General features: G+C 42.9%; 1 protein-coding gene and 1 long non-coding RNA gene across 4 annotated transcripts in view; one reads left to right on the forward strand and one right to left on the reverse strand.

The window, feature by feature from the left end:
• The first annotated feature begins 1306 nt into the window (after window positions 1-1306).
• Window positions 1307-5172, forward strand: LOC149320444 (uncharacterized). Its single transcript, XR_016278934.1, has 3 exons — window positions 1307-1586; window positions 2978-3069; window positions 4943-5172. It is a non-coding gene; the product is annotated as an uncharacterized LOC149320444 (long non-coding RNA).
• A 5512-nt stretch (window positions 5173-10684) lies between these two features.
• The window catches only part of LOC149320445 (uncharacterized), a 37719-nt gene continuing 28102 nt past the window's right edge, over window positions 10685-20301 (reverse strand). For 2 of the 3 annotated variants that reach the window (XM_089501202.1, XM_089501194.1), the window contains 6 exons: window positions 16053-16130; window positions 15273-15362; window positions 15013-15102; window positions 14428-14541; window positions 13435-13536; window positions 10685-12838 (listed from right to left, as the gene is read on the reverse strand). In XM_089501202.1, the coding sequence (XP_089357328.1) occupies window positions 11727-12838; window positions 13435-13536; window positions 14428-14541; window positions 15013-15102; window positions 15273-15362; window positions 16053-16130 (1586 nt within the window). In that variant the 3' untranslated portion in view covers window positions 10685-11726. Of the gene's footprint in view, window positions 12839-13434; window positions 13537-14427; window positions 14542-15012; window positions 15103-15272; window positions 15363-15545; window positions 16020-16052; window positions 16131-20301 lie in introns of those variants that run through there. The other variant, XM_089501210.1, reaches the window with a different exon arrangement.

Consider the following 20301-nt stretch of genomic DNA (forward strand, 5'->3'; position numbering starts at 1 on the left):
ACCCTACCAAATAACTCCTGCCTCGCTTAGTCACCTGATGCCTGTTGTTGCCATCTTTCACTTTTGATGAAATGAAAAAAGCTGGTCTTCTTTGAGGTTGAACCAGGAGGAGAGGTCTGGCATGTTATCCATGCCAGATATCCATGTTAACGATCGACAACAGAGGTCTGGCACTGCCTATTCCAAAGATTTGAAATATTACAGAGCATGAGAATAATAATAATAATACTTGGAGCATACTTTTCAGGTTTCCCATGACTTCATCTTAATGACAGTTACATTTAAAAGTATCCATGTTAACAATCGACAACGGCATGTTCATTTTTACTGCAAATGTTAGGCACCATGAGCTAGCAAGTTGTTTTAAAACAGTAACAAGAAATGCCCCAAGCCCTAAGAAACTACTGTTTTGCTATGAGGCACATAAGAAGAATTGGCAAATACCTTGCTTTCTTAAGTAGGTCACGGCTGTCATTCAACCTGGAGTCTGCACTTTGGTTCACTTTAACTGACAGCCTTTAAATACTTTTGATGGTTGTTCACCTGAATGTCCCAATCTCCCTTCCTTGATCAATTCTCTACGTATGCCAGTTTACCTGATAGCCAGCCTGGTGTAGTGATTTCAGCCGTGAAAACCCACTGGGTGACCTTGGGTGAGTCACACACTCTCAGCCCCAAAAACTCCATGACAAGGTCACCATGATTTTGTGCCGTAGTGGTTTAAGCATTAGACTGCGACTCTAGAGAGCAAGGTTCAAATTCCAACTTGGCCATGAATGTTGGAGTGTCAAGGGTTAAAACAGCACACAGGGCTTGATGTGTGTGTGTGTTTGGCCATGAGCATTCAGCAGAAAGACAAGGCTGATTTGCACAGCTGAAGCTCATAGGCTCAAGGACACTGGTGTCTAGGTGCACGTAGCCATGGATGATGAAACAATGTGTCTGGATTACACAGGGGGCACATGTCATGGTTACACACCTGAACTCACTGGGTTTGGGAGACCACATGGTCTGGAGTCTATATAAACCCAGGGGTTTCAAGTGATAGATTGTGGGTTTGTAGTAGGAGTTGGTATGGTATGCGTTTTGGAGATCTGTATCTGTATTATAGCACTGTGAATAAAGAGCACTTCAGGAGACTTGGCTTCTCTGGTCATTTATCAGCAGAAGCCTGGCATCGGTTTGCTCTGTGTCCCTGGAGGTTCCTGCATTGCTTCAGTTCCTGGAAGACATCCAGCTGTTGTTATCTCATCTGGCTCTGGAACCACGTTTCTGCTGAAAATTGCCGGCTTGCTCTGCTCAAAGGTCTAATTTAACCACAGGACTCGTTTGAGTTGCTGACAGTGGTTGTTGGACCCAGCAGTTCTGCTGACAATGAAACCCTCCGGGTGGCCTTGGGCAAGTCATACTCTCTCAGCTTCAGAGGACAGCAATGGCAAACCCCTTCTGAAGAAACTTGCCAAGAAAACCCCATGATGTCGTAAGTCAGAAAATGACTTGAAGGCACACAACAACAAACAACAAAAAGCTGGAAATGATTTGAAGGTGCTCAGCAACAGCAACAACCTGAGCAGCAAAGCTATCAGGTAGGGTCTGCTGTACCTGCATGAACTCTGTCCCAGGTGCTGAACTAGCAAGATAGGGAAGCTGACCAGTTAAAGGGCTTCTCTGTGTTTATAAAGGGCTAGCGTTTAAAGGGCTAACGTAATGGTCACATTTCAGTTTCTGGACAGTATTCCATTAACTCTTTCAGCCACAGAAAGGAGGTGTATCCTGACTTTATATGCCACAAGAGATCACACTTCCAAGAAAATGGAATGCACTGAATGAATGAAGAAGTCCAGAGAATGTAGAATTGCCTCCCATTCTCTTGAAATGTAGTAATGAGAACGGCCGCCCAGGAATGGCACAGCTTGCAAAGAATTATGAATTAGAAACAGTGGCATTTCTTGCCAGGCTGCTCTTCTGAGCAAAATCTCTCAGGGCTGAGCATATAAAAGTAAAAGGAAAATGGGCCTGAAACAAAGGGACTGTGGGAAAGATGGAGAGTTAAAGTAAGGCCAGATTTTCATCTTTGGTCCCTGTGGATTATTTTCATCTTTGCTGATCGCTAATCTTCCAGGATTTCAACCAGAGGCCTTTGTAGGTCACTGAAACCATTTCTTACCTTTAAAAACATGTATTTAAAATGGCTATTTTAAATTGTTTTGACTGTTTTTGAGAGACTATATTTCAATTATTAATTAATTATATTAAATTTCTAATTATGATGGTAATCTTTTGCATAGTTTGCATGATTCTGTCCCTTCCTCTCCTCTTCCCACTGCTGAGTTAACAGAATGCAAGCGACTTTTGCACTTTGAACTCCATTTGCCACAATAATAAAGTAAGCTGAGGGCAAGGGGGAAATGGAACGAAGACAGAAAAACTGACACTTTAAAAGTAGCTGGAAAAATGGGAGAATCAAGGATAAATCAGGACTTTCCCAGCCAAATTGGGACAGTTAGAGGGTATTCTGTTATGTGCACTTGCAGAATAGCTGCTCTAGCGGACTACTTCTCCATGACCTGAGAAAGAGCAAGTGCTTGTGCAATGCTTTCTACACTATTATAATGTCCCAACATAATTCTAGCCATGTGTCTGAGATCTGAACTAAAAAGGTGGACCTGAAATAGTTTCTGTATGTATGAACAACATATTGAGCCCAAATTCCTTACCCAAACAGAGGTTTGATTAAGAATAAATGAGTCCTGCGGAATTGATTTGACTGTATCCTACATAATGAAAAGAACCAGGTTGATTCAGGACTAATTCATATGTATTGAAGGAGGAAAAATTCTCAGATGCCTTTTGCAGCTTTTTAAACAGACTTCTCACTGCTTAGGGTGGGTGAGCATGCAAAACAGAGGACAGCAACCACATCTTGACAAAGTGCAGGCCTATGACTAATATCGTCATTTTTATTTGTTTCCTCCAGTGTGATTATTAACACCTTTGCCTGTGAAGGAGCCAGTGGAGCTTTGAAAGCTTGCAACATGTATAATGTGCATTTTGGTTGGACCAACAAAGGTATCACTGTTTGGTGGCTTTTGGAGGATATTGTACTTTTCTATGTGGCCAATACAGCTACCCCTGGATCTGTTGTCCTCTGTGTAAATGTGTCTCTAAGCTGCAGTATCACATTGTGTCACTAGGTGGCAGATATCAAATTTATGGAGACCCCCCCCCCTACTCTTGAGGAATTTGATATCTGCCACCTGATGACACAATGCGACAGAGAACCTAGAATTTTGGGCCAAATAAATGTAGATCAATATAAATGTTTCTGTAGCCTGCACATTGAGGGCTTCTTAGCTAGGCATTCATCAAACTCCAAATACACTTGCTCAAATGTTCACATGTTTAAAATTAATCACCTCTGAAGGTGCCTGTTTTTTTTAATTCTATTACTTTTCTACTCATGCATGCCCACCATTCCCATTCTGGGCTCACTTTTTTTGCTCAGCTGTCCATCTACTCCATTTCTCCTAAACACACACACGTTCTCAGGGTGACCAGAAAGCCTCCTTTTCCAGGACATGACCTACAGTTCAACCTTTTGTGCAGGAGGAATGCCAAAATGTCTTCCATTTTGAGCATGACTGATAAGCATTCACTTACATTTATATGAGTGTTTTAGTTAGCTTTCTTTTTAATGTCCTACATTTTGTGGTGCCTGGTCTTCCTTTGCAACTAGGACATCTGGACACGCTGCACATTCCTTTCTCTTTCTCTTGCCCACACCCAAGTTGATAGGTCTGCCCTGGCTTTTCTGGGAAATCAAGTGAAAATGAAGAAATTGTTATTTCCCAATTTGGCCTCCAGAGAGCGCTGCTGCTTGTTTGCTAGAATTGATAGTGAGTGAAAGATAAACATGAAAGAAAAATGTCCCGGAGATAAAGATAGGCAAGGTGGGGGGGGGGGGGGGACAGAGAGAGAGATTCTTTCCCCCTTGCCTATCTTTATTTCTTACACATTTTTCTCTCATGTTTATCTTTAATGTTTATCTTTAACAGTGGGACCTTGTTATAGAGTCATAGAGTCATAGTAATAGAATCATAGAGTTGGAAGAGACCACAAGGGCCATCTAGTCCAACCCCCTGCCATGCAGGAATCCCTCGTGGATAACAAAATCCGTGGATGCTCAAGTCCAGGGGTAGGCAAGCTTTTTGAGCCGGGGGCCGGGTTGCTGTCCCTCAGACAACTGGGGGGCCGAAGCCAAAAATTAAATAAGTAAATATTTTTTTAAAAAATTAAATAAATAAACCAGGACCAATGTAGGACAAAATTTTCAAATGGAGGACATTTTTTTTTTAAAATAAATGGAGGACACGCAAAAAAATTTGCTGATTTTAAAAAAATGTTAATATAAATGCATGTTTTGGAGGCTTCTATAGAGAATTGCCCCCCTTGCCTGCCTCCTCCTGATAGGCCAAAGGCCCCATGCCCTGACGTGAGAGGCCAAAGGCTCTGGCGGCAATCGGCAGCAGGACCAGGCGGGGGCCGGTCCCAAGGCCTTGCCGGGCCGCATCCGGCCCGCGGGCCACAGGTTGCCTACCCCTGCTCAAGTCCCATTAAATATGACATAGCAAAATGGTGTCCCTTATAAAAAATGGAAAATCAAGGTTTGATACTTGAAATTTATATTTTTTTGGAACATTTTCAAACCGTGGATGCTTGAATAACAAATCCATTTATAAGAAGGGCTGCTGTATAATATAGTACAATCTGAGGCAATTGTATTATATGTACTATAATATAGTATAATCTAAGAAGCAGGGAATGTTTCTGCTGTGAGTTCCTTGCAGAAAGTCTGGGATGGATCTTAAAATACATGAAAAACTTATTAGTAATCACATATAACCAGTTACACTGGGTAGAAAGTCATTCTTCTCATATTCAGCACCTTTCTCAAGAAACCAGCTCAGAAAGCAGCAATCCTCAGTGGGCAAGTCGGAAGACACAGGGATACTCTGCCACTGTAAACTCTGACCATTCTCTCTCCGCTCACCTGAACAGCCGTATCCCACGCCATCCCTCTTACAATTGGATCTGGAGTCAAGCCTCGTCTTGTGTAAGTATCGCCATTAGTTCAGCACCCAACTATTCCAAGTTAACTCCTGATTTCCTTAGTCCTGGCATGTACTTGCGAGTGAATGTGGATCGATGTGTGATTTTCCTCCTTATTAAAAGAAACATCGAGAAAAATTTGCCTCTACAATGTTGCTTGGGTACTGTTTTCTCTCAGTATACATAAGGGAAATGGTCTTGAAGGTCCTTGTGGATGGCCCAATAAATTAATAAATAAATAAATAAATAAAAATTTTATTTATATGCCGCCCTTCCTTCGATCAGGGCGGCTTACAGCATAAAAACAGACAATTCAAGACACAATTCAATAAAAAATACAATAAAAACACACAAAATACAAAATTACAGAAACTCAAACCCAACAGTAAAAAGCCCCATGGCCCAACCTCTTGGCCACGAAAGAGGAGGGAGGCCCGCAGGATATTTATTCGGGGAATGCCTGTTGGAATAGGAAGGTTTTCAGGTCCTTCCTAAATTGGGCCAGGGTGGTAGACGAGCGGAGCTCTATGGGCAGCGCATTCCAAAGGGCTGGGGCAGCTATGGAAAACGTCCTCCGCGAAGTGGAGGCTAACCTAGCCCCAGGCACCTTCAGTAGCTGCTGCCCAGACGTTCTGAGGGTGCGAGGCGGAATGTACGGGGAGAGGCGGTCCTTTAGGTATCCTGGGCCCAAGCCATTTAGGGCTTTATAGGTAATTACCAACACCTTATATTGAGCTCGGAAGCGAATGGGCAGCCAATGGAGACCTCTTAAAACCGGTGTTATGTGGCTGGTCCTGGGAGCACCAGTGACCAGCCGGGCCGCCATGTTCTGCACCATTTGAAGCTTCCGAGTTTGGTATAAGGGTTGCCCCATGTAGAGTGCGTTGCAGAAATCCAGTCTCGAAGTTACCAGAGCGTGTACAACAGTTTCTAGGTCCCTCTGGGCCAGGTATGGGCGCAGCTGGCGAATCAGCCGAAGCTGATAACAGGTGCTCTTGACCGTCGCATTCACCTGAGCCGTCAGGTGAAGCGACGAATCAAGAAGCACCCCCAGACTGTGCACGGAGTCCTTCACAGGGAGCGTGACCCCGTTCAGGACAGGTGGAGCCACCGCCATTCCTGGACCAGGAGAACCTATTACTAGTACCTCCGTTTTCTCTGGATTCAGCTTGAGTCGGTTTTCCCTCATCCAGCCCATTACTGACTCCAGACAGGCCACGAGAGGAGAGATGCCATCCCCAGTCACTGCATCAGTCGGAGACATAGAGAAAATAATTTGGGTGTCATCAGCGTACTGATAACCCCGCGCCCCATGTCTCCGGATGATCTCTCCCAGCGGTTTCATGTAAATGTTAAATAGCATGGGAGACAGAATGGCTCCTTGAGGGACCCCGGTTTTGAGGGGCCTCTCATCGGAGCACACGTCTCCCAGCTGCACCATCTGGGACCTCCCAGTGAGGTAGGAGCGGAACCACTGGAGCGCAGTGCCCCCGACTCCCACCTCTGCCAGGCGTCCCAGAAGGATACCATGGTCTATGGTATCGAAAGCCGCTGAGATGTCCAAGAGCACCAACAGGGACACGCTTCCCCTGTCGATGCCCAGACGGAGCTAAATAAAGTTCCCCTAGAAAAACAGAAATTGCTGTGGCTTTGGGGGGATTGCAGGGAAGAGTAAAAAAGATGAGAAATTCCAAAAAAGTTACTTATTTGATTTTGGAGATCCATGCACATTGTTTTTATCCCAGAATATTTACTGTCAGCTCCCAGTTCATTCAAAGCCTTTTTACACCAAGGTTGTATTTTAATCCAGTATAAAATCAGAAAGAACAGGAACAAAATCTGGGACTTTTCAGTTAGTCTGGATGTGCCTGAATTGTAATAACTCTATTTATTCAGCCTCACTGATTGCCTGGGGTAGCTTTTATACAGTATTTTTAGGGTTTGATGCTGAAATCAAAAATAATTTCTCATAACACTGAGATGCCTTTGTCTTGTTGCAAGCAAGGTGCACAGTAAATCATTGTAACTGTTTTTCCTTAGACAGAAGATGTAGCATAAATACAACAGGAGTGGACAGAGCTCCATCATTAGATATCATAGAATCATAGAATCATAGAGTTGGAAAAGATCACAAGGGCCATCCAGTTCAACCTCCTGCCATGCAGGAACTCTCAAACAAAGCATCCCCAATAGATGGCAATCCAGACTCTGTTTAAAGACCTCCAAAGAAAGAGACTCTGTCAGCCTCTGAGGGAGTTTGTTCCACTGTTGAACAGCCCTTACTGTCAGGAAGTTCCTTCTAATGTTGAGGTGGAATCTCTTTTCCTGCAACTTGCATCCATTGTTCCAGGTCCTAGTCTCTGGAGCAGCAGAAAACAAGCTTGCTCTCTCCTCAATATGACACCCCTTCAAATATTTAAACAGGGCTATCATATCACCTCTTAACCTTCTCTTCTCCAGGCTAAACATCCCCACCTCCCTAAGTCATAGGGCATGGTTTCCAGACCCTTCATCATTTTTGTCGCCCTCCTTTGGACATGCTCCAGTTTTTCAACATCCTTTTTGAATTGTGGTGCCCAGAACTGGACACAATATTCCAGGTGGGGCCTGACCAGAGCAGAATATAGTGGCACTATTACTTCCCTTGATCTAGACACTATACTTTTATTGATGCAGCCTAAAATTGCATTGGCCTTTTTAGCGGCCACATCACACTGTAGACTCATGTTCAACTTATGGTATACTTGGACTCCTAGATCCCTTTCACATGTAGTTAAATTCAGCCAGGTGTCCCCCATCCTATATCTGTGCATTTCATTTTTCCACCCTAAGTGCAATAAGACTAAGAGCCCTCCCCCTGACCACCATCTTGAGGGGGAGAGACGAGGCCTGACCTGGAAAGACTAAGAGCCCTCCCCCTGACCACCATCTTGAGGGGGAGAGACGAGGCCTGGCCTGGAAAGACTAAGAGCCCTCCCCCCGACCACCATCTTGAGGGGGAGAGAGGCCTTGCAATTTTTTGTATTGTATTGCAATTTTTATTGTACACCGCTATGATCATTACGGAATAGCGGTCTATAAATAAAACTTATTATTATTATTATTATTATTATTATTATTATTATATCTTGTATTTCTCCGTGTTGAATTTCATTTTGTTAGCTTTGGCCCAGCTTTCTAGTGTATTCAGGTAATTTTGAATTTTGATCCAATGTTGCTTGAGTACTGTTTTCTCTTGGCTACATAAACCTCTAATATGGACAGATTGTTGGAGTTTTAAGAATTATTTCATACTGAAATGATCCAATAACATTTTTTTTCAAAAAAAAATTGTATATCCCCTACTGATATTTTTATAGGTAACATGATAAAATGTCAAGGAAACAGAAATATTATAACCAAGAGTAGGGACATTCAGAGCCTTTTTACACCAAGATTGTATTTTAATTCAGTATGAAATCAGAAAGAAGAGGAACAAAATCTGTGACTTTTAAATTAGTCTGGATGTGCCTGAACTGTATTAACTCTATTCAGCCTCACTGTTACTTATTTGAAAAAATGGTATTACTAATTGATTGCCTGGGGTAGCTTTTATACAGTATTTTTAGGGTTTTGTGTTGACATCCAAAATAATTTCTCGTAACACTGAGGTGCCTTTGTCTTATTACAAGCAAGTTGGATAGTAAATCATTGTAACTGTTTTTCCTTAGACAGAAAATGTATCATTTTCTCTAACTAATTAACACAAGAGTGGACATCAAGAGCTCCATCATCAGATACCTGAAGCCTAAACTTGGTCTATTGGACATCATTTTGGAAACTTAAACTGTCCAAAAGTATGACTCCAGGGCAGCTCAGTACTTTGCTCCCAGCAATTATATATAGCATTGTGTGAGAGAAGGGTGTTGTGAACAATAGTTTAGCAATTTGTTTTTAAGGAACACAATAAAAGACGACTCATATTTGAGATCTGTTATGTCTGTTTTGTAGAACAATTCAGACAGATAGCCCTATCTTTAGGCTACGGTTGCCAAGATGGAAACTGGAAAAGTCTCCTGTGCTTTTAACGATTGTGTAAAAGAAGGAATTTCAGAAGGTGTTGTTTGTTACCTGGTTGCATGACAAGCAACACATGATGAAATTCCCTCCTTTGCACCATCATGAAAGGTGTAGGAGCTCTCTCAAATTTTCCCTCTGTCAACCTTAAGATAGCTGCCTCACCCAGTGCTCAAATTAAAACAATTGCTAGGCAAACAACTGCTTTCTCCTCTTATGGCAATCTTAAATCACCAGCTTATCTTAAAAATATTTTTTGAAAGCGTTCAACTCAGCAAACCACTGTCAAAGCAAACAGTGATAACAAAAACTTGGTCGATAGCCTGTCTTCCCCCAGAATCAGGACTCAAAAAGTAGTGTGTGCTATTTTCTGAATGTGTAAGTCTTATGCTGAATTTCAGCCATGGTTTTAAAGTGCATCAAACTTTTTAGCCTGTTGACACTTTTTAAAAATTGCTTAATCTGCATTTACTGGTTTGAGTGTTGGACTTCAATGCTGGAGGCCAAGGTTTGATTACCAGCCCAGCCATGAAATCTACTGGGTGATCTTGGGCAAATCACACTCTCTCAGTTTCACAGGATGGCAAACCTCCGCTGAAGAAATCTTGAAATCCCATGATAGGCTTGCCTTAGGGTCGCCATAAGTCAGAGGCGACTTGAAGGCACACCACAGCAAAAAAAGTCTGTTCAGAGTATTTTTACGGTTGTTGCTAACTGTGCTCAAGTTTACTTCAACTCAAGGCAGCCCTTTGGATGTGACATCTCCAAGCCCGTCTATATTCATTCTCTCTACTCAAGTCCTACAGGCCACGGCCTGTGTTCTTCCTGACTGACTCTAGCCATATGACATGTGGTCTTCATTTCTGCTACCCTCCACCTTTCCTAGAATCATTGTCTTTTCTAATGGTTCATTTTTCTTCATGATGGGGCCAAAGTATGACAGCTTCAATTTCTTGGTTCTCAGAGAGAGACCGGGCTTGATCTGTTCTAGAACCCATTCTTTTGTCTTCTTGGTCATCCATAGTATTTTCAGTACTTTATTCCAGCACCACATTTCAAATGAATCTATTTTCTTCTTATCAACTTTTTTTTTAACTATACAGACCTTACATCTGTACATTGTAATGGGGAACACCAATGGCCTGTGCAATACTCACATTAGTGCAATGTGAGGTAACGTTATACAGTGGACCCTTGTTATACGCTGGGGTTTGGTTCCAAGATCCCCCATGTATAACAAAATCCGTGTATGCTCAAGTCCCATTAAGTATAATGACATAGCAAAATGGTGTCCCTAATAAAAAATGGAACATCAAGGTAAATTTATACTTTTTTGGAACATTTTCAAACCGTGTATGCTTAAATCCGTGTATAAAAAATCCGTGTATAAGAAGGGCCGACTGTAAGTATTGGTTTTAAAATATAGATATTAAAGACAGTTCTTTCAACACATTATTGCAGAAAGCAATATAGTTTAATGAAGATAATATTTGTAAATTTATTTAAAGTTATTGTTAAGGTTATTGAATTCAGAAGGGAATTCATGATAAATAGTAAAGGTACAATTGATGGGAAGTAGAATGTTTTTTGTTGATTGATTGTTGTTGTTGTTATACTTATTTGCATCCCTCCCCCAAAAAAATTAGGACTCAAAACAGCTTACAGTTTAAAAGCACAGTATAATTAAAAACTTACAAATGCAAAAATTAAAATGGAATTAAACTATTACTATTATCATTTGTTTAAAAATAGAATACAATTTAAAAAGATAAAAGCACTTTATAAACCATACACTTTAAAATAATACAACATGCCCAGGACATTCTTGAAAAGTTTTCTGTTATAAACACCTGTCTGAATAAGAAGGTCTTAGCCTGCTGACAGAAGGACAACACAGAGGGGGCCATTTTTGGTCTCCCTGGGAAGGGAGTTCCAGAGTCTGGGGCAGCCACTGAGAAGGCCCTCTCTCACATCCCCAACCATGCTTGCGATGGTGGTGGGACTAAGAGAAGGGCCTCACCCGAAGATCTCAGAGCCCAAGCTGGTTCATACAGGAACATACGGTCTACACAATACCCTGGGCATGAGCCATATAAAGTTGCTGTTGTAGTCTTTTTTCATTTTACAGGGGAGGGTTTATAAATGGGTTGTTAGGATGTTTCTTTGTATGTCTACATAGATTTGTAGGTCTATATATGTTAGTTTGTTTTAATGTCTTCCTTGCTTTCTTTTTTCTTTCTGTATGTGTTGTTGCTTTGTAGGTTTCCAAGATGTTTATTTTAGAATTTCAATAAATATTAATCAAATTATTTTAAAAATCCCTTTTTATATTGGGTTAATGGACCGCAGGATGACCCAATAAATGTGGACCTCTCTACGTAGCTGTGTTGTTGTGTGGCTTCTTTACCCAATTTAGGGTAACTGAAATATTTAATATCCTTTTTTCTAATATGAGATTCTGTTAAGCAAATTATATCTTGTTTAAGTCCATTCTAATAATGGAGTTTTTCTTTTCTTTTCTACTCCATTAATATTCTTTATGATGCACCTCGGATAAATTATCAGGCCAAAAGCTTAGTAAAGTCCACAACACTCGAACATATCTTTTTCTCATCATCTTTATCCTCCCCTTGTTTCCATTCTTCATTTGTCTCGTGCTCCAAAGTAGCTTCTGATTCCTCTTCTCCCAACTCTCCTGTTTCCTCCAATTCTCTTTTATATTTATGCAAAAATTCTTCAGCTTTCTGTATATAATTCACTTGGAATTTGCTCTGTTCAAATGTAAAGGTCATTTCTTTTGATCTTTCCATTCTGAATAAAATCTTCTGCTTCAACTTATCTGCCAGAAAGCCATATTCTTTTCTGCTATGTAAACTTCTCTCCGGTATCTCCTTGATCACAACCATATCCTTAACTTCAATCTTGAGGGTGATTTCATAATGTTGCTGTAGAACTTGATCTCTAGTCTGCTTTCTCACAAAATGAACAATCACATCCCTTGGCAAATTTCTCTGTGTGGTGATGCTTGAATTCATTCTGTAGACCTGACCCACTTCCGAATCCATCTCTGAAATTTGTCTCTCTAGGAAGGTTGTCAATATTTCAATTATTATCCCTCTGATGTTCTCATTAGGCTGCTCTGGAATTGCTCTAAACCTCAGACATGCCTCATTTCCTCTCATCTCTGGTAAGGCAAGAGGAACCAAGTCTCGTTGTCGAGCTCTATCCATTTTGTCAGTCTTTTCCTCCAGTGTCTGGACCTTTTCATTTATCTGCTTTAGTTCTGTTGATATTTGAGCCACTGATTGTTTCATCTCTTTCATTACTGTTCTAAATTCCAGCTTCAGGTCTCTTTCTGTATCATCCTCCTTTTTTGACATCTGTGATTTTAGTGACTGAAGCTCCTCCAATATTTTTTGTGACATATCGGTTGATTTGAAAGGTAACTCAGTTGATCCTTCTCTTTCTTCAGTCACTTTAGTCTTGCATCTAGTGCTAGTGTCTAGGCATGGGGGAGCTGTGCCTGCCTCTTCTTCTGTCCCTCCAAGGCCAGGGCTGTGGCAGTTGGGAAGCAGGGAAGGCCTTCCATCCTTTGGGCCTGGGCATGAAGGAGCTGCCTCTTTTTCTCTTCCTCCAAGGCAATGGCAGTTGGAATGGAGGGAGGGCCTCTCATCTGCAGATGAAACAAAGGTGGGATAGAAATCATATAAACCAGATTTTGTCAAAATGCAGCTTGTGGGCTCCAGGGCTGTTTTTCAGGCCCCAGCTGTTAAAAAGTATTCCCCCCACCATGCCTCAGCAGCTCCTTAGGATATGGGGAGCATTTTTGGGCTATCGTTTTCCTTTTCCTCCTGGCCAACTGAGCCTCAGTAGAGGTCTTTTTTGAAACAGGAAACAAATAAGAAGCGACTTCTGTTCACTTCCTGTTGTTTAAAAGATGTATCCCTTCAGCTTAAAACAGTTTGGGGGCTAAAACATGGCAAAATACTCCCACAATTTCTAGAGGGCATTTGGAGGCCAAAAATGATTATGATTGTTGGTGAGTGGTCAGGGCTGCTCCCCTCAAAATTCTCCAGGGGGCTGAGGGGGCCCCTATCCTTCCACATGTGTTCACTCCTGGTTTAAGCGAACCAACTTGCAAAGCCCAGCCCACTCCTTGACAACTCCAGAGTGACTGTGAGTCACATTCAGAGTCATTCAACATCTAAAATGTCAAATCTAGGATCTTGGTGGTGCATTGTGCTAATAACAAACAGGTGCTTGGCTTACTGTCATATTCATTCTTGTTTCTGTTCTCCTTACTGAACACGTAAATAGCAACTATGGCAGCAACTGCTATAACACCAAAGGTGAAGAACATAATTGCAGCACCTGCAAAGAGAAAGGGAAAAACAACACCAAACTAAGGGCTGCTCAGAGACCTATCTGTCATATTAGCAAGGATCTCTTGTTAACAAGTGGATCCCACTTTTAATTGCCATGGCTCCACCCAATGGAATCCTAGGATTTACCACTTTATAAAGATTTATAGCACAGGTCCATCATGCCTAGGTTCCAAAGAAGATGAAAGGCCCTTCTTCTACCTCAACTCCCATTGTCATGGCTTTTTAACTAAAACCTTTGGAGCATAATTCATTTATTTCAAAAAGTGTAGACACATGACTTTAAACTGTGTTAAGCTTTCTAGCCTGTTTGAACTTTTCAAATTTCTCAATATACTTTTAAACTATTTCTCTGAGCCTGCCCATGTTTTGAAAGGAGCCAGCATGGAGTAGTGATTTAAAAATTGGATGATGATTCTGGAAACTAGGATTCAAATCCCAGCTTGTCTGCCGGGTACTTCTGAAAAAGTTTCTAACTGCAGCAAGGAAGGCAGGAAGAACACCCAGAATCTCTAGTGGTGCTCGGGGTGGTGGTAATGCCAAGCAGGTGGTGAATCCTGTCTGGGTTAAAGTCTGAATTTTAAAGGAGCATTCTAAGGTGCTTGAATCCCTTTGGACAGATAAGGTTCTGCACTGTGAACAGCTCTTCAAAGCTTGGACTAAAACCCAGAGAAGATTTGCCACTCCACTGATTCCACTCCAAGGTCTTTTGGACCAGCAATGCAGGCCCCTAGCTTTCTACAGTTTCCACACCCCCACTCCAAGAAGAGAGTAAGGTGACCCAAAACCAGATGGTAGTTTGAGGCCATGATGCCTGGCACCATCACTTGGATAACCTTTGTATGCATGCCTCACAGCTACAAAATTAGGTCAAAATTACCTTTCCTCCTCTTCTTTTGCTGTTGACTTATGAGGGGGGCTTCAGGGGATGCATGAACTTCCCTCAGCTCCCCTTGCTCTGTTTCAGTCCTCTCCCGCCTGTGGATGCCATGATCTACAGGGATGAAATGGAAAAGGATCAATGGAGGCATGACAACAAGTATGCGCCATGACATTGCTCTGGTTGTAGATCGTAGTTATTGTAGGTGTTCCAGTACAGGTGGCATGCCACTTCATTTAGCTGTGCCTTAGTGAAGCTCACTATGGCAGGAGGCAAGGGGAGATGTATTGCCTGGTGCTGGATGTGCCACTTCCACCACTGCAGCATCCGCCTCCTCCTCTACCACCACAGAGCTTGAATGGCTGCATGACCTATGTCTGATTGGCCTCCTCTGGGCTTGAACTACTGTGGAAACATAACAGAGGGCACTGGTTGCCATCTCCTTGTTGCCTGTAGGTGGATTGCAGGTGCTGCACTCCCTGAGACATGTCACTTCAGGCACTTGTGTAGTACCATAGCTCCCACTCTTGTTTGGAAGTGGAAAGGTTGCCAAGGTGAGTGTGTGTGTGTGTGTGTATGTCTCACCTGCTGATGGACCTGCTCCATCCGTCTGCACCCCACGGCTCAGAAAACTGGACCTACTAGGTCTGGCTGTGCTCCCATGCCCTTGACCCCCTGCGAAGACATAACAGAGGGCACTGGTTGGCATATCCTTGTTGCCTACATGTAGATTGTGGGAGCTGCATTCCCTGAGCCATGCCACTTAAGGCACGTGAGTAGCACAGCAACTCCCACTCTTGCTTGGTAGTGGGAATGTTGTCAAGGTGAATATCTGTATGTCTCACCTGGTGCTGGGCCTGCCCCCTCCGTCTGCTTCCCACGGCTTGGAAAGCTGGGCCAACTAGGTCTGGGTGGGCTCCCATTGCCTCGACCCCCTGCGGAGACATAACAGAGGGCACTGGTTGGCATCTCCTTGCCGCCTGCATGTGGATTGTGGGAGCTGCAGTCCTTAAGACATGCCACTTCAGGCACTTGTGCAGCACTGCAGCTCCCACTTGTTAATGTATAGAGTGTATGAAAATATTCAGATGTAACAAACTTAGAAAATGGTCATTTACTTTGCAGAAGCCTGGAATTGGCTGCAGCTGGAACTGAAACCAGCAGGTGATGTCCAAGGTCACAGTGTGTGCCAGAAGCACATAGCAAGATGTAAATATACTGTGTCATCTTTCCAAGATGCACAGGAACTTGTACAAGAAGGGGCTGGGGAAGGTGGCTGCATGGTAAATGTATATATAAGCCCAGATGTCCATTTGTACAGTTTGTTCGGGTTGTAGTTGGTGGGTGGTGTTGGTGATTGTTCTCGTGTGTGTCTTTGCAACAAATAAACAAAGTGCCTCTTCAGAGATAAGCCAGGCTTCGGTGTGCTTTCATCTAGCAGCTGTTTTCCTGGCATGCTCCAGCAACTTGCAGTTGTTTATCTTCACACAAGCTTCCCAGTTTACTCTGCGCGCCCATGTTTCCATCAACGCCACTCTTGCTTGGTGGTGGGAATGTTGCCAAGGTAAGTGTGTGTGTGTGTGTGTGTGTGTGTGTGTGAGAGGGAGAGAAACCTGGTGCTGTACCTGTCCGCTCTGTCTGCTTCCTGGAACTCCGAAAGCTGGGACTACTAGGTCTGGGTGGGTCCCAATGAACTTGAACATCTGTGGAGATATACCAAAGAGCATTAGTTGGCATCTCTTTGTTGCCTGCATGTGGATTGTGGGAGCTGCAGTTCCTGATACTTGCCACTTTAGGCACTTGTGCAGCACTGCAATGTGGCCTGATGTTGAGTACCCAGAGGAAAGATTGCTGCCAGCCACCTCACTTGTAGAGAGTGGGAGTGGTCTCTGGCATCATCCATTCTTAAATGCAGTCAGCCCTTGGTATCCACTAAGGTTTGGATCCAGGACCTACCACGGATACCAAAATCCTTGGATGCTTATGTCTCATTAAATACAATGGCATAGTGAAATTGTATCCCTTCTTAAAATACATAGGATCTGAAGTCCCATTGTCCCCAATGGTAGCGTATGCATGCAGCCATGCCACCATTAGGGACAACATGACTTCAGGTGAAGTCCATTATCACTAATGGCAGCACAACCACATGCACATGCCACCATTGAGGACAACAGGGGCTTGCCATCCATGGATGCTTAAATCCGTGGTTGGCAGATCCACAGATAATGAGGCCTCACATCATCATCATCATCATCATTCTGCCAACACATCTAGGACAGCCTCCTCTTTGGGGATTTTCTTCATGATTTTCCATTGATCCTCATAGACCAGTGATGGCAAAACTATGGCACATGTGCCAGAGGTGGCACTCAGAGACCTCTCTGTGGGCACATGCACCGTCACCCCAGCACAGAGTTTGTTACTGGAAAGCCAGAGGGACATGGCACTTTTTAATAAATAAATGGGTTTGGGGTGGCAGTTTGGGCACTCGGCCTCTAAAAGATTCACGATCACTGTCATAGACTGTCCAGCATTTACTGGCGTATGCATCCTGAAGTAATTGGAAGCACCTGGTCCCTTGTCTCTCAAATGTTGTAAAAAGTGACACATGCAGTCAACAACCTTGAGTGATCCAGTCAGGAATTGACACTGAGCTTTCAAATGGCCAAATGACCTAGCAACATGTTCCTTGCAAGATTCCGGTTTTTGTTGACTTTTGCCTGTTTCTCTGTTTGCATTCTCAGATCATCAGACACTTTCTTAAGGGGTATGCCTGATCTCTGAGTAGTAGTGGACAAATTTCTCTTCCCACTCAGCTATTGCTGGACTGCCAGGAACAATGACCCCCTTTTGCATAGTCTGATGTATAGCAGAGTTCTGCAAAATGTGAGAATCATTATTTTTCCCTCTCCAACCAATTTCCACATGAATAAAGCATTCTGTGTGATCCATGGCCCTCTGTAGAAGGATGAGGTAAGTGTGCTTTCTGTTTATGAATTCTTTGCCTTGCCTAATTAGAGTAACAATCTGCCATTGGCACCCATCAAAATACCCTCACCACATGCAGAAATCCCAAAAGAGAGAAGCTGTCAATGATCTGCAAATGGAAAAGGAGGGGCTGCAAAAGAAAAAATATGACAACTTATGTGAATATACAAATCTGTGCAAGTAGAATGCAAATTTTGTCCTTATAATTGTTGGAATAGGAACAAGATTTATAACTTTAGCCATTTTAGCTTTTGTGTGTGATCTCTCTCTCGCTCTCTTTCTCTTAGCCTTTTTCCTTTTGCATTACATTTTGGGTTACCCTGCTTCAATGTAGTTTACATTGTTTTATATATTTGCTATTCTGTATTATTTTGCTTGCCATTATTGTTCTTGTTGATTTTTCATCTTTTATATATATATTGGTTTTGAATACTTCTGTTATATACATTGTTTTGTTACTTTTCATGCAGCTATAGAGAAAGCTTATTTATGTTATGTTTTGGTTTTTGGTTTTTCAATCCCTTTGTTATAACAGCAATACACATCTCTCAAGCATTTCTCAGGTAAATGGTAAAAGGCAAAAGCACCAATTCCATAGCCGTGCATACTTCTATAAAAATCTGGCAGCTGTTGAATGACAAGGTCAGACAGATTGTCTACAAGTAATAAGCATAAGAATTTGTAAGCATCCAAACAGTGATGGCCTGTAGCTTTTGTGGGTTTTTCGGGCTATGTAGTTATGCTCTATAAGAGTTTATTCTTGACATTTCACTGGCATCTGTGGCTGGCATCTTCAGAGAATGCTGACCTGAAAGAGAGTGGGTATACCCCCCCCCCACACACACACACACTGTGTCATCCTGGGTGAGGAGAAGTGATTCCAATGTTAATCTGTGTGTTGTTCTTTTCTTGATGGCAGGGCCTCAGGATGGGAGGATATGCAAAGGAGGATTAGTGTCTTTTAATTGGTGATCATTATTTACTGGGAAACCCTCTGACCCTGAGTGGTTTCTCATTTGCATTTGCTGAGTCCTGGTTTGGTGTTCTTCAGGACTGGTAGCCAAACGTTATTTACTTTAAGGGTTTCTTCTTTCTTGTTGAAGTTGTCCAAGTGTTTGTGGATTTCACTGGCTTCCATGTGCATTCTGACCTAATAGTGGTTGACATGGTCCAGAATTTCAGTGTTTTCAAACAGCATTTTGTGCCTAGGATGGTTTGTGGCATCTTCTGCTACTGCTGATTTTTATGGCTGGCCCAGTCTGCAGTGTCTCTCGTGTTCCTTGATTCTTCTTTGGACACTGCGTTCGGTGGTCCCTATGTAGACTTGTCCACAGCTGCATGGTATACAGTAAACCCCTGCGGCTGTAAGGGGGTCTTTCCTGTCCTTTGCTGAGTGCAGCATTTGCTGGCTTTTCTTGGTCGGTTTGTAAACTATTTGGAGGTTATGTTTCCTCACCAGTTTCCCTATTCTGTCTGTGACTCCTTTAACGTATGGTAGAAATACCTTCCCTTTGGGTGGTTGCTTGTCTTCACTCCTCTGGGTTTTTCTGGGACTGACAGCCCTACTGATGTCTGAGCTGGAATTACCATTAGCCTGTAGAGCCCAGTCTAGGTGCTTCAATTCATCTTCCAAGAAGTGGGGTTCGCAGATGCGTTTTGCCTGGTCTACCAGTGTTTTGATTGTGCTTCTTTTTTGGTTGGAGTTCTTGTGCAGGTATCGGTCTGTATGTGTGGGTTTTCGGTATACTGTGTGACCTAAACATTGGTTCAGTTTGTGGATGACTAGGAGATCCAAGAATGGCAGTGTTCCTTCCTTTTCTTTTTCCATAGTGAATTGGATGTTAGGGTGGATGTTGTTCAGATGGTTCAGGAATACAGCCAGGTCTTCTTCTCCATGGCTCCAAATGGTGAAAGTGTCATCCTCATATCGGAACCAAGTTGTGGGCTTTTCTGGTGCTGTTTCCAAGGCTTGCTTTTCCAAGTGTTGCATGTAAAAGTTTGCTATCACAGGGCTTAGAGGGCTTCCCATTTCTACCCCATCTCTCTGCTCATAGAATCCATTTGCATATCCTCCTACCCTGAGGCCTAGCCATCAACAACAGAATATTACACAGATTAACATGGAAATCACTCCTCCTCACCCAGGATCACAGAGTATATATATACCCACTCTCTTCCAGGTCAGCATTCTCTGAAGATGCCAGCCACAAATGCCAGTGAAACGTCAGGAATAAACTCTTATGGAACATGGCCACATAGCCCGAAAAACTCACAAAAAACTGTGGATGCCAGCCATGAAAGCCTTCGACTTCATAAGTGACGACCTTCCTTATGATTGTGTTTTTCTTCTGTATGGTTGGATGAAGTGCATGTACTATGTTGAAAAAGATGGATTGAGACAAATAGAAATTGTTGACCCATTTCTTATCTGACCAGTACATCACAAAAACCTACCATCCCTCAACCCCAACAGAACTGAAAATATCTGGACTCCCAAGGAATGGCCTGCTGCTTCCAAAACTGGGCCCAATAACAAATTTAGGCAATCACTAACATACAAAGGCCTAGCATGGAGTCATAAGAGATGTATCACAATGGCTCTTGCACAGCTACAAAGAGCTACGAAGGCCCTAATGTTGCATTTCATATTGCTGTCTTGGCAGGTGGCCTTTGGGAGGATGATCCGTTCAACTCTTGGGGGACCGACTGCTTCAGCTCAATCTGGCAACATAGTGTTCAGATGACTCATGCCCCTGGATCAGGCTGAAGCTATGATGCAGCCACCTATGGCAGCCCAAACCCAGCCACAAAAACAGCAGGGAGAGGGGGGAATGCACCTTTACAGGATTGTGGCAGCAGCGCAGATGGGGACCAGGTGTGTGT

The sequence above is a fragment of the Sceloporus occidentalis genome, unplaced genomic scaffold, assembly GCF_023333645.1.
Source record: "Sceloporus occidentalis isolate IW3139 unplaced genomic scaffold, rSceOcc1.0.p SCAF_1, whole genome shotgun sequence".
Taxonomy (NCBI): domain Eukaryota; kingdom Metazoa; phylum Chordata; class Lepidosauria; order Squamata; family Phrynosomatidae; genus Sceloporus; species Sceloporus occidentalis.